This window comes from Microcebus murinus, chromosome 25 (genome assembly GCF_040939455.1).
Source record: "Microcebus murinus isolate Inina chromosome 25, M.murinus_Inina_mat1.0, whole genome shotgun sequence".
Taxonomy (NCBI): Eukaryota; Metazoa; Chordata; class Mammalia; order Primates; family Cheirogaleidae; genus Microcebus; species Microcebus murinus.
In genome coordinates, this window is record NC_134128.1 from 3,932,662 (window position 1) to 3,946,949 (window position 14,288).

Consider the following 14,288-nt stretch of genomic DNA (forward strand, 5'->3'; position numbering starts at 1 on the left):
CTTTATATTTTTATAGTATTTTTCACTATTGGAATTCACTGTTGGAATTTATATATACATATATAAATGAGACCTGTATTATTATGGATTGAGTTAGGTTGAGACACCTTAAAAATAGTTTTACTAAATTGTAAATAAAAGCTGATTTAGGCAGAATGCCAGGTTTTTAAGGGAATAAATGTAAACCATCAAGAATATTCATGAATATAATTGGGAAAAGTTTTTTCTTCTTCTCCTGTACAGTATTTTAGCTTTTTTGGGCCAAATACAGCCCCAGGAATATTTGAATTTAATCAGCCTCCCAAATTACATATCTGACTTTCAAAGTGGGACCTTAATGCATTTGGTTGTGAATTATCACTGATTAGCAGAATATTATAATGCTCTTAGAAGATAATAGATACACCAATCAGCAGCCCATAAATTTACCATTTTTTTTGCCAGTTAAATATCTTGTAAAGCTGTCCCTCTGATAAACAGCAGCACTTATTCAGACCAAAAATGACAACAATCCTGTGTGCTGTACATCCCAGGAGGTCTTGTTGTTTTTGTAGACAGCAGACAGAAGTAAAAGGAATTTTGTCCTTTTTACCTCATGTAATCCCACTGGAAAATGAAACATGTGCTAGGAGTTGATACTGACTTCTGCCAGGTCACCTCCCTAAAGAGTCTCTGGCAAGCGCTGTTGCAACATTTCTTGGACGGGCGTCTGACGGCCTGTAATGGCGATGGATGGTTTATGTAGCTCGCTGCCATGGAACACTGCGCTACTGTCTACCCCTGCGAAGCGTCTCGTGGGGCGCCATGAGTAACCTGCGTCTGGTACTTTGACTCTTCCAAGAGGGTATTAGATAAACTTTACATCTCCAAAATTCAAACTGAGTGCTGTATAGTTTGTTTTTTTTTTTTAATCATTGACTACAATAATGCAGCCCTATGTATGATTTATTTTGTCTGACTTTGTAGAACTTTGTTTTGGATGTTAGATAATACAAGTGTTTTTGAGGCTATATGTTATTAGCAACTATTTGGAAACTACAAAACCTTTTTAATGGACCACCCTATCAATTTTCTGGTCTTCTAAGGAAGTTTTTCCTATTCATGACTCATTTCACTCTTTGGCTCACATTGAGGGAAATGTAATAACGATTAAGGAAAGGAATGTATGCGTTTTCTTTTTCTTCTTTTTTTTTGAAAACCTGTACACATTTTCAGTCTCAGGTTATGTAAACTTGGATGACTATAGAATGTTGACAGCCATGAAGGGTAAAAACTAGTCTGTTAATACATACTGCTTTGGAATTTAAAAATCAAAAAAAACTTTCTTTGCTTTTTTGGACAAGTGTTTAGCTTGATGGCCCAGAATACAGACCCAGTAAAAACGACATGTTCTAGCTGTCATTTACACACACCTTAAGCGAAATTAATGAGATCACTCTAAGATTACACTCTGTGTTTTATTTTCATTTTATAGGTCTGTATGAGCTGTTGACTGCTCTGCCAGCCCAGCTGCAGCCACATGTAGATAGCCAGGAAGACCTGACCTTCCTCTGGGATATGTTTGGTGAAAAATGCCTGCATTCACTGGTAAAGGTAAACCACGCTGATGTCAGATTCTCTTTGTGAAAAAACATATGGAAAAATATTTTGAGCCCCATCTAGTAAACCAGAGATCAAATTGTTGCTGTCTGAAAACAAAACAGCCTTGTTCCATTTCGCTGACGGGCATAGAAGTTGTTAAAGATTCTACCAAGAATATATAGATGATTTCACTTAATGGCGGTGATCTGGTTGTGCATACTAATGTAGCAACCATGTGGTCGACCTTGTTTAGAAAAAGAATATGAAATAGTAGCAGGAAAGTTTAGACTCCTTTATGGTCAACATTCATGAGCTGGAATTTAACTTAAATAAATGTTCACAGCAAAAATTAGAAGGAATATATTTTCTGAGGTCAAGGATGGCAGAAGTTCAGTAGCCACATTAATTTAAAATAATTTCCTTTAACAAAGTCAACTGAAATTCTAGTAAGCTGTTTCTTTTACTGGCACAATTCCATTGAAATGGTATTTTGTATATAAATACACTGAAGCTAAATACGAATAAAAACAGTTTTTGGAGACAGTTTTAGTAAAGCATCATGCCGTGAAAATGATCACCCAGCAGAAATCAAGTCTTGCCATACAGCAGCACTGGGAGTGATCAGAAGTCTTAAAATAGTAAAATGAGAACAAGAAGCTTACTGGAAAATATGCCACTCTTGCTTCTGGAAATATGAATTGCATTTTCTCTCATCTAACTCAAGCTGAAAGAAATTTAGTCTTACTTGAGTCTGCAGGAGACTCAACAATATCCGGACCTATGTTTAATTCACCTAAATTTGTTATGGTTGTTTGTCATAAGAGGCTTTTAATTGATGTATGGTATTTGAAAATGAGCAACTTCTGAGTTGCCATTGCTTCACAGAATACGAGGATTCTTGTATATTTTTTTCTTATCAAATTTACTGAAATTGTGCGTTTCAAGTAGTGACAATTCTTAAGTGAAAGTGTTGATATGTGACATTTCCCTAGCAAGATATTTAATGACTACAGCATTTTAGTTGTTCATTTCCTGATTTTTTTCATAGCAATGTAATTGCCAAGGTATCCTTGTGCTCTGAATAAGTTTAGGTACTGTAGCTGCCATGTTAGGGGTTATTAGAAATGGTTTTGGGATTATAATTGATGTAGTTTCTGACTTAGTGGGGCAACCATAAAAATATTCTTGTGTTTTATGTACGGAAGTTGAATAGCTATGACTTTGTTTAGATTGAGTTGATCTTTTGATAGAAGGAATAAAATGTACTTGAAGTGGCATCACCATCCCTTAATCATTAAATAAGCATGCCCCCAAACAACGGATGCATGTTTATATTTATTTATAACATAGCTACTATCTTGTGTCCTTACCTATAAAATGGAAGTTATAATACCTGTTGAAAAGGTTGTTTGTGAGTTTCAAAGAAAATAGTGAAGATCTAAGTTCTTTGACAATTATATAGGGTACGCAAATTTAAACAGGCATTATTAAATATTGAGGAAAAAGTTAATTATCATAGCATGTGAAGGACCAGAAAAAAACTACAGAAATGGTTGTTATTTCTATTAAAAGAATAAAGCTAATGTGTAAAACAAATTCTTAGTTACACTGGTTTGAACTTTAAGCTTAGGCTGTTTTTCAAAGTATATGTTGATAATAAGTGGTTAAGTAGCATACTGGCAGATACTGATATCTGGTTTCATAAAAACAGTGAAACAAACTCATGTTGCTAGTATTTAGATAGCACAATAACACATGTATTAATACTATTCCAAATATTTTTCAGTAATTACTATAAAATGTATTTTTAAAATTAGTTTTATTACGTACCTCTAGAACATTCTCAATTTCTTAATAGTTTCTCCCACCTCCAACTTTTAACAGATGCAGACCTCAAGTGTGTCCTTTGACTGACCCATTCTATTAGTTTTCAAATACGTAAAGTCTGCAATGCCTCCAGGAGGCAGGCTCATGGGATTGTATTAAATAGCTGGAACAAACCGCTTAACTGTATTCCAAGTGCATCTATTTAAGACTGGAGGATAGAAGCCTTCAGCTTTTGTACATAAATCTTGGTAGAGCAAAAGGAATTTGTTTGAAAAGATTTAGTTTTAGAGTGAATCAAAATGTGCTTTGGTTTTATGCTCTTTTGCCTGCAGTTGAAGCTGTTAGTGTGTGATTTAGAATTGGGTGAACACAAAACTTGATTTTATTCCAGCACAGAATTTTCATTGCCATCATCTTATTTTGTGTTGGAAAAAAAAAAAAAGCGATTGTAAGTCACCATGCAGTTTTAAATGTATGTCACTCTGGTCTAATGTAGAATATATTTAGGAAGAGATAGTTTGGCAGTGCGACAGGCCTGCATGCCACCTTGGGACAGTGAGCCACATCCTGGGAGGAATGCTGTAGAAAGTGAGCTTGTCACTGGAGAGGAAATACGATGGTCCTGTAGGGTGTTAGCTGAGGATATATATATATATTTTTAATTTTCAAATAGAAAAGTTGAAGAATAATAAAACTGGTAAGCATGAGACTTTAGAGGTATCATAAGGAAGATGATACTGAGGAAAACCTGGGAAATACCATGTATAGGGATGGAAATGTGCAGTTTACGAGGCTGGTAATGCAGAGCCATTAGAATTTACACAGCACAGTGATGGGACAGACCACCAGCAAAGGTAGTGCCACATCTGGCACTCTTCTCGTGCCAGCATGTAGGACCACGAAGCATATATTTTGTGTCTTAACCTCTTTTCTAGATTTATCTTCTACTTGTGTGTTTTTTTCCTACTGAGATCTCTTTACTTACTTTAAAATTTCATTTAATTGTATGTATTTTTGTAATTTGTCTTAACTTCATTTTAGAACAAGATATGGCATAAAGACTTGCTTAAATACTGTATTTCTTTTAAATAAGGCTGTAGTTCTATTTCTTAAGAAATTCTTGTTCTTAACTCAAAATTGTATCAGATTTCTAGGATCAGACTATCAAATTGTTTAGCACCTTTTAAATAGTTGTGTATGTCTCCCCCACCCTCTAAAATAGTTGTATCTGCTATGTTTGGGGGCAGTAGGAAAAAAAGTAGTAATCTGAATTTTATCCTTTTTGGGATTTTGAAGTATTTCAACAAACACAAACTGATATTTTAAAGAAAATTTTCCTCATGTGATTGAATTATTGTGTGTATTTTTGTGACTTTAGTCTTAAGGGAGTAATGACATACTTAGCTAGACCCTTATAACTTTTAGTTACATATTTTTATCTTTTGGTTATTGATTGATGGGCTGATTCATACTTTTTGTTGAGTACTTTGCTCTATGCCAGTGACTATATGAACAGCTAGGACCAAAATGTCCAACATGGCAGGACAGTCTCTGGTCTGTGCAGTCTCCAGTCTTCCTGAGGATGTATAGATGAGGGATGGAGAGTTTCCATATTCTGTGATAGATCATGTTTGGAGCTTTTTATGAGAGGCACAAGGTACCTTATATTGCGAAGGGCTCATGGAGGATTTGATATCTCAGGCTGGGATCTGCATGCTGATCAGGAGTGGCTCAGGTAAGGATTTCTGGTGTGGATCAGGATGGGGAGGTCAGGCAGAGGAGTGACACAGCACCTGGCAAGAGTGAACCTCTACAGTCAACATAGAAGGTGGATGAACTTCACCCTAAGACAGTGGGAGCCATTGCATTGAAAGGTTTCAAGCAGGGGAGTGAAGATACCAGATTTTAATTTTATAAGTAAATCAGTGTAATCTGGGAATGGTGGCGCATGTCTGTAGTCCCAGGTACATGACAGGCTGAGGCAGGAGGATCGCTTGAGCCCAGGAGTTTGCGGCCAGTTTGGGTAACATAGTGAGACACTGCTATTAATAATAATAAAATTAAGATACTAAAAAAAAAAGAAGTAAGTTAGTGTACTGTGGAGATTGGATGGGACATGAGATTTCCAGGTCAGAGATGATGGCAAAGTGTGGGGAGACAGGAGCTGAAATTGTTTTGAGACAGGGAACCTGTGCTCTCCGGTGTGTGTGCTGTTTACTAACATATTGAAACTTCTCCTGCCATGTGATCCAACAGCTGGTGTTTATTCTAGGCCACTGGGGGTTCAGAGAGGGCAACAGGAGACCTCTACAGTCAGTCTGAACGTACAATCCCTAAGGTACCAGATACCAGACTGTCTCTTCAGAAGAAATGAGAGGTGAACAAAACAAAATTAGTTTTGTTCGTGTTTGTTTGGGATTCGGAGCATAATCAAATAGATCCACCTAGAGTATAGTTAGATACGTAGTTCTCGAGCTGAAGATAACTACATTCTAATCTGCATATAATAGATTTGGGAGTAGAGCTGCCAGACAAAATACAGGACATTCAGTTAGATTTGAATTTCAGATAGCCAATTCATAATTTTTATTTTAAGTATGAGCCACACAATGTTTGTATTTTTATTTATGCAATCTATTTGGAAGTCATCAGCATTTAGAGGGTAATATTTTTTGGTAACGTGTTGAAATGTAATTCACATACCATCCAATTCATCCACTTGAAGTATACGATTGAGTGATTTTGAGGATATTCACGCAACTGTCACCACAATTAATTTTAGAACCTCAGAAAGAAACTTTGTGCTGCTTGCTGTCATCCCCTGATCTTTGCGTCCTCCCTCCTATCCCTGCCCCAAGCAACCACTAGTCTACTTTCTATCTCTGTATTTGCCCATTCTGGACAGTTCCTGTAAATTGGAATCATGTTAGATGTGATTTTTTTGGTAACTGACTTCTGTCAGTCAGCTCAGTGTTTTCAAGGTTCATCCACCTTCTAATATCAGTGCTCTAATTCCTTTTTATGGCTGAATAATATTGTATGGGTATACCACATTTTGTTTATCCTTTTCATCGATGGGCATTTTGGGGTTGTTTCTACCTGTCGACTGTTGTGAATAGGTAGAATAGGTAGAATGAATAGGTAGAATAGGTAGAATGCTGCTAATAAGAACATTTGTGTACAAGTTTTTGGTAGATGTCTATTTTCACTTTTCTTGGGTATAGATCTAGGAGTGGAATTGCTAGGTCAATGGTAACTCTGTGTTTAACATTTTAAAGATCTGTTGGACTGTTTTCCAAAGTAGATGCATCATTTCATCATTTTATATTCCTACCAGCAGTGTATGAGGACTCTGACCTCTCAATATCCCACCAATGGTTGTTTTTATCTGACTTTTTGATCCCAGCTATCCTAGCGAGTGTGAAGTAATACCTCATTGTGATTTTGATTTGCATTTTCCAGATGACTAAAATGACATTAACTATCTTTTCATGTGCTTATTGGCTATTTGCATATCTTCTTTGGAGAAATGTCTACTTAGATTCTTTGCCCATTTTATTTCCATTGGGTTATTTTTAATTAATAGACTTTACTTTTTAGAACTGTTTTATTTCTTTTTCTTTTTTTTTTTGGCCTTATTTCTTCTTTATTTTCCCCCTCATTTCTTGATATATATATATTTTTTTATTTCGGCATATTATGGGGGTACAGATTTTAAGGTTTCAATAAATGCCCATTTCCCCCTCTCCCCCCACTTTTTCTTTTTTTTTAGCCCAACTTTTAGAAGCAAATCTTTAGAACTGTTTTAGATTTATAATTTATAGAAAAATTGCACAGATAGCTCCCATACACCCCCTCCCCACTTCCTAGTTTCTCTTATTAACCTCTTATATTAGTGTGGTACATTTAGCAATTAATGATCCAATATTGATACATTATTATTAACTGAAGTGCATAGTTTATATCAGGGTTCACTCTGGGTTTTGACAAATGCATGATGTCATGTATCTCCCATTTTATTAGTATCATACAGAATAGTGTCACCTCCCTGCAAATTCCCTGTATTTTACCTTTCACCTCTCCCCTCCTACCTTGGCAACCACTGATCTTTTCACTTTCTCTGTAGTTTGGCCTTTTCCAGAATGTCATACAGTTGGAATCCTTGAGTGTGTAGCCTTTTCAGATTGGCTTCTTTCACTTAGTAACATGTTTTCAAGGCTCCTGCAAGTCTTCTTATGGCTTGATTGCTCACTTCTTTATATTGTTGAATGGTGTTCCCTATGTGTATGTAGCAGTTTGTTTCTCCATTCACCTGTTGAGGGGCATGGTCCTTGCTTCCATTGTTGAGCAATTACAGATAACAGCTTCTGTAAACATTTGCGTGCAGGTTTTTGTGTGGATTATGTTTGCAACTCATTTGGGTAAGTACCAGGGAGCAAGATTGCTGGATCATACAGTAAGACTATGTTTAGCTTTCTAAGAAACTGCCAAATTGTCTTTTGAAGTAACTGTACCATTTTGCATTCCCACCAGCATGAGTAAGAGTTCCTATTTGGTATCCTTGTTAGCATTTGGTGTGGTTAGTTTTTTGAGGGGTTTTAGCCATTCTAATAGGTGTATAGTAGAATGTCACTGTCGATCAGTTTGCACATGATAGTAAGCATCTTTCATATCTTTTTTGTCATCTGTTTAATCTTCTTTGTTGAAATATCTATTCAGATCTTTTGCCTGTTTGTTTTTTCCCTTTATTGTTGAATTTTAACAATTCTTTGTATTTTTAGATGCAAGTCTTTTATCTGAGATGTGTTTGCAAATATTTTCTCCCAGTCTGTGCTTTGTCTTTTCATTCACTTTCATAGAGCAGAAGTTTCTAATTTTAATAAAGTCTAATATCAATTTTTTCATTCATAGATTGAACTTAATTCTGTTTTTGTATATTAAAAACTCATTGTCAAATCCAAGGTCACCTAGATTTCCTTTGTTATCTCCTAGAAGTTTTATAGTCTTACATTTAGGTCTGTGATCCACTTTGAGTTAATTTAGTGAAAGATGTAAATTCTGTGTCTGGGTTATATTTTTGCATATGCTCATCCAGTTGGTTTAGCATCAGTAGTTGAAAAGACTGTCCTTCACCATTTAAGTGCCTTTGTCAAAGATCAGCTGATTTTATTTGTGTGGGACTGTTTCTGGGCTCTCTGTTATATTCCATGATCTATTTGTTTATTCTTTTACTAATGCCATGCTATCTTGATCACCACAGCTTTATGTTAATAGTAAATCTTGAAGTGGGGTAGGATCAGCTCTCCAGCTTTGTTGTTCCTTAGTATCACATTTGCTATTCTGGGTCTTTTGCTTTTTCATATAACCTTTAGAATCAATTTGTCATGCTCACAAAATAATTTGCCGGGATTTTGATTGGGATGTGTATACCATAGATCAAGTTGGAAAGAGATGACATTTTAACATTGTTGCATATTCTTGTCCATGATCATGGAATATTTCTCTGTTTATTGAGATTGCCTTTGATTTCTTTCATCAGAGTTTTGTGGTTTCCTTATCTAGATTGCATACATGCTATATTTTGTTACATTTATGCATAGATATTTTATTATTTTTGCTGCTATAGCTTTGAAATGGTATTGAATTTCTGGTTTTAAATCTCAGCTGTTCAATGCTGGTGATTGAAAGTAATTGATTTGTGTATATTAAGCTTGTATCCTACATCCGTGTTATAATTGCTTATTAGTGCTGAGAGATTTTTTGTTGATTCTTTGGGATTTTTCCATATAGATACTGATCTCCTCTGGAGACAATGACAGCTTTATTTCTTTCTTTTCAATCTGTATTTCTTTTATTTCCTTTTCTTGTCTTACAGCATTAGCTGGGAATTTCCATACATTGTTGAATAGTAAATCAATGGTGAGATGGGACATCCTTGCCTTGTTACCAATTTTAGGGGGAAAAAAAATCTCGTTTCTCACTATTAAATATGATGTTAGCTGTAGGTATTTTGTACACATTCTTTATCAAGTTGAGGTATTTCTATTCCCAGTTTGCTGAGAGTTTTATTATTTTTATCATAAATAAGTGTTGGTTTTTTCCTCAAAATTTTTTTGCATCTATCGCTATGATCATATGATTTTTCTTCTTTAGCCTGTTGATGTAAAGAATTATAATAATTTACTTCTGAATGTTGAAGAAGCCTTTACAGGCCTAGAATAAATCTTACATGGTTGTAATACAGCCTGGGGATTCCTTATCCAAAATACTTTGGGACCAGAAGTGTTTTGGGGTTCAGATATTTTTGGATATTATATTTGCAGATACTTAACAGATTAAGCATGCCTAATCTGAAAATCCAAAATTCTCCAACAAACATTTCCCTTGAGTGTCATGTGACACCTCAAAAAGCACTGGATTTTGGAGCATTTTGGATTTCATATTTTTTGGATTTGGGATGTACAACCTGTATATGATTAATGTTATGTATTGGATTCAATTTGCTAACATTTTATTAAGGATTTTGCATCTCTATTCATAAGAGCTATCAGTCTAAATTTTCCTTGTAATATCTTTGTTTGGTTTTGGTAGTAGGGTAATGCTGGCCTCATAAAATGAGGTAGGAAGTGTACTCTCTGCTGGCTTTTTTTCTTTTTCTTTCTAGAAGAGATTGTAGAGAATTGGTATAATTTCTTCCTTAAGAGTTTTGTAGAATTCATCAGTGAAACCATCTGGGCCTGGTGCTTGCTGATTTGGAAGTTTGCTAATTATTGATTCAATTTCCTTAATAAATATAAGCCTCTTTTTAGTTTTTGTCACTAGTGTCATTCAAGGAATTGGTGCATATTATTTAAGTTATCAGATTTGAGGGCATAGAATTGTTCATAATAATTCTTTATTTTATTGTTCGTGGAGTCAGTACCATTGAATCCTTTCATTTCTGGTATTTGTAATTTATATCTTCTCTTTGTTTTTCTTGGCTAGCCAGGCTACAAATTAATCGATTTTATTAATCTGTTAAAAGAATCAGCTTTTGATTTTGTTGATTTTATTTTCTGTTTCCCTGCTTCAGTTTCATTGATTTCTGCTCTAATTGCATTATTCCTTCTGCTTACTCTTTCTCTAGTTTCCAAAGGTAGAAGGTCAATTCATCAATTTTAGATTTTTCTAAATATTTTCTATTTTTGAGTATATGCATTTAATGCTATACATTTCCGTCTAACCACTGCTTTTGCAGCATCTCACACATTTTGATGTTGCATTTTAGTTTCAATTTAATTTGAAGTATTCTTGAGAATTCTTCTTTGATGCATGCATTGTTTAGAATTGTTGTCTAATCTCCAAATCTTGGAGATTTTCCTGCTGCCTTTCTGTTACTGATTTCTAGTTTAATGTCATGTGGTCTGAAAACTGTGTGATTTCCCTTCCTTTAGATTTAAGTTGTGTTTTATGGCCCAGGATGTGGTCTGTCTTGCTGAAATGTTCTATGAGAGCTTGAGAAGAATGTGTCTCTGCTGTAATTGGATAAAGTGTTCCATAAATATCGGTGAGATTCAGTTGGTTGATGGTATTGCTTGGTTTAACTATATCCTTACTGATTTTTCTGCCTGCTGGATTTGTCACTTACTGATAAAGGGTGTTGAAGTTTCCGGGTATAATAGTGGATTTGTCCATTTCTCCTTGTGATTTTATCAGTTTTGCTTCATGTATTTTGATGCTCTCTTGTTAGATGCATACACATTAAGGATTGTTATGTCTTCTTAGAGAATTGGCTACTTTTACATTATGTAATGCCTTTCTTTATCCTTGAAAATTTTTCTTGTTCTGCCATCTTCTTGGTCTGAAATTGATACATGTACTCAAGCTTTCTTTTGGTTAATATTAGTATGGTTTGTCTTTCTCCATCCTTTTTCTTTTAATCTGTCTGTGTTTTATATTGAATTTCTTGTAGACAACATATCATTGGGTCTTTCTTTTTATGTGCTCTGACTCTGTCTTTTAATTGTTAAGTTTAGACCATTCACATATAAAGTGTTTATTGGTACAGGTGGTTAATGTTTACCATGTTTGCAACTGATTTCTATTCATTTCACTTGTTATTTAAGTTTTGTTTTAATTACTCTATCTTTTTCTGCCTTCTCTGCTTTTAGTTAAACATTTTATATGATTCCATTCATTGCCTTTTACTTAGCAACATACATTTACAACTAATCTAGGTCTACTTTCAAATAATACTCTACCACTTCACAGGTAGTGCAGGTACCTTATAACAGTATTCTCGATGCTTTCCCCCCATCTCTCATAACATTGCTGTCACTGATTTACTTATTCATCTGCTCTAATCCCCCAATACATTGTTGCTATTATTTCTTTGAACAAACAGCTATCAGATCAGTTAAGAATAAAAAAAAATAAAAGATTTTTTTACCTTCATTTATTCTTTCTCTGACATTCTTCCTTTATGCAGATCTGAGTTTCTGACCTGTATAATTTTCTTTCTCTCTGAAGAACTTCTTTGAACACTTCTTGCAAGGCACTACTGGTGGCAGATTCCTTGAATTTTTGTTTGTGCAAAAGAGTTTTATTTCTCCTTCACTTTGGAAGTATAGGTCACTGGAAACAGAAGCCCAGAGTGGAGGTTTTTTCTTTCAACGCTTGCAGTATTTCCTTCCACTCTCATCTTGTATGGTTTCTGATGGGAAGTCTGATGTCATTCTTATTTTTATCCTCTAGACGTAGGGCTTTTTTCCTCTCAGGCTTCATGTTTGAACTTGAAAACTTTGCAAATTAAACTGAAGTGAAATTTGTTTTTTTGCTACTTTGGTCCTTTGTACTCAAAACATGGAGCTTCATCAGATGCCCCGTAGTCCTCACTAGAAGACATCATGGTGATATTAATGATTACTCTTTTTTTTTTCCCCGACAAATAGACACATCCTTTAATTTTGTGGTCCCCAATCCTTGGGCCGTGGACTAGTCCATGGCTTGTTAGGAAATGAGCCTTATGGCAGAAAGTGAGCTGTGGTGAGGGAGAGCATTATCTGTGTTTACAGCTGCTACCTGTCACTCATGTCACTGGCTGAGCTCCACCTCCCGTCCCTGACTGTGGAAAAATTGTCTTCCATGAAACTGGTCCCTGGTGCCAAAAAGGTTGGGGATCACTGCTTTAATTTTTTACCAGCCCACCAGAAACTGTTGCAGTACATATAACCAAGTCCAGGTGGCACTTTTAAGTACCATAATAATCTCTTAGTTGCCTACTAAGATAAACACTTTTTTGAGGTAAAACAAATTCTTAGTTTTATCTATCTATAATTTAAAAGGAATTATTTAGTATTGAGAAGTAATTATGTTGGTAATCTGAAATATCTAGTTTCTCTTCTTAAACATGTCCTGAAATTTTATTTTTAATGAAACATACAAATTTGTGAGCATATTAGTTGCCTAGTAGAAGCAAAATATGAGGGATAACTTGATAGGAGTTTGAGTCTCTATAAGACTTTGTAAAGTTTTTAATGCTTATGAATTTAGGTTAAATTCTAAAAGTGAAAAATCTTAATCTTGAGTCTAAATAAATCTTGAACAGATGCTCATAGAGCAACCTGTGAACAAGAATACACTTTTAAAATTTTATATCTCTAATCTGAAAACTTTGGAATGTGAAAAACCAGTTTGAAGGTAATGCTTGATCTTAATCTTTCAATAACTCAGATATTCTTAATAAAATTAGCATCGTGAGCTTTTGCTTAGAAAGTAGTTATTTCCAGCATGGTTGATCCAGTCAAGCTATTTAAAAAAGATAATTTTATTAAGCAGTGGTTTTATAAATTCTGTTCAGACACTTTAAGTTCCTCTCTTCTTTTAATCTAGAAGCAATGAGAAGCATCATACTAGGCAAGGGGAAAGGAGGTGTTTACATAGTAGTGAATCAGATTCAAGGCTGAAAAAATTATTTTATAAAATATTCAAGGTATAGGGCCCTTTAGAAACAAATTGTGATGCTTTGGGAGGGGAGAGATGGTGTTAAGTTCAGAGAGTAAACCCATTGGGGAGATTATGTTTCTTGTCTCTGAAGTATCATTTGCCTTGGGTTGGAGGAAAAAGAAAAAGACAGCCAGACGTTGCAAGTGATCCGTGGCCACCTGGCCTGCAGAGTGGAGAACTGGGTATCAGCAGCTGGTAACGCTCTGCGGCCAATCAAAGGTAATTGTCCAGCCAGCTCTGGTGGAGAAGCCAGACGAAGTTATTTCTTACGTTATAGTTTACATTTTTTCAGGCACGGAAACGTGTAAAGTCTGCTGAAGATAGGAATTCCTGAGACCCGGAGTGAATTGTTGCTTTTGTAATTCATACTCTCAGAACAGTGGCCATATGTATCCCTTTCAAGAGATTTGCTTGGGGGTAGGCACCAGTGAATGGGAGCCAGGTTTGTGAATACCTTGATGGGACTGTGTCCTCCTGAAGGGGCTGCATTTAATGTGACATCACAGTGCTTTTTGGAAGTTATCATGAGATTCAGATGGGGATTCAAATATGCTTAGCTTCAGAACTACCATCTTATATTTATAGTTATTCATAATTTAAAAATAGGGAGTCTGTATGCCCTGCTAAAACAAATGTGGGGAGTTTCCTACCTAGAAATTCCTGACTTTGGAATAGTCCATTCATCGGAAGGCATGGAGTCAGGAAGTCTGTGATGCTGTCATGTCCCTTGTTGCGGCAGTTCTTATTATTCGCAAGAATGGGCATTCCAGGAGGGAAGTATCCAGGTCCTCTGGACGTCGTACCTAGCAGTGGAGTTGCTGGGCGGCAGAGGTGCGCACCTCCCACTTTAGTAGGTATTGCCGAACGGCTGTACGTTCCAAACCCAGTAGGGGAGT

General features: G+C 35.5%; 1 protein-coding gene across 4 annotated transcripts in view; it reads left to right on the forward strand.

Annotated features, from left to right (window-relative positions):
• MPP7 (MAGUK p55 scaffold protein 7) overlaps positions 1-14,288 on the forward strand; it is a 208,498-nt gene that overhangs the window by 91,001 nt on the left and 103,209 nt on the right. For all 4 annotated transcript variants that reach the window (XM_075997494.1, XM_020284180.2, XM_075997495.1 and 1 more), the window contains exon 3: positions 1,475-1,593. In XM_075997494.1, coding sequence (XP_075853609.1) covers positions 1,475-1,593 — 119 coding nt within the window. The remainder of the gene's footprint in view (positions 1-1,474; positions 1,594-14,288) is intronic.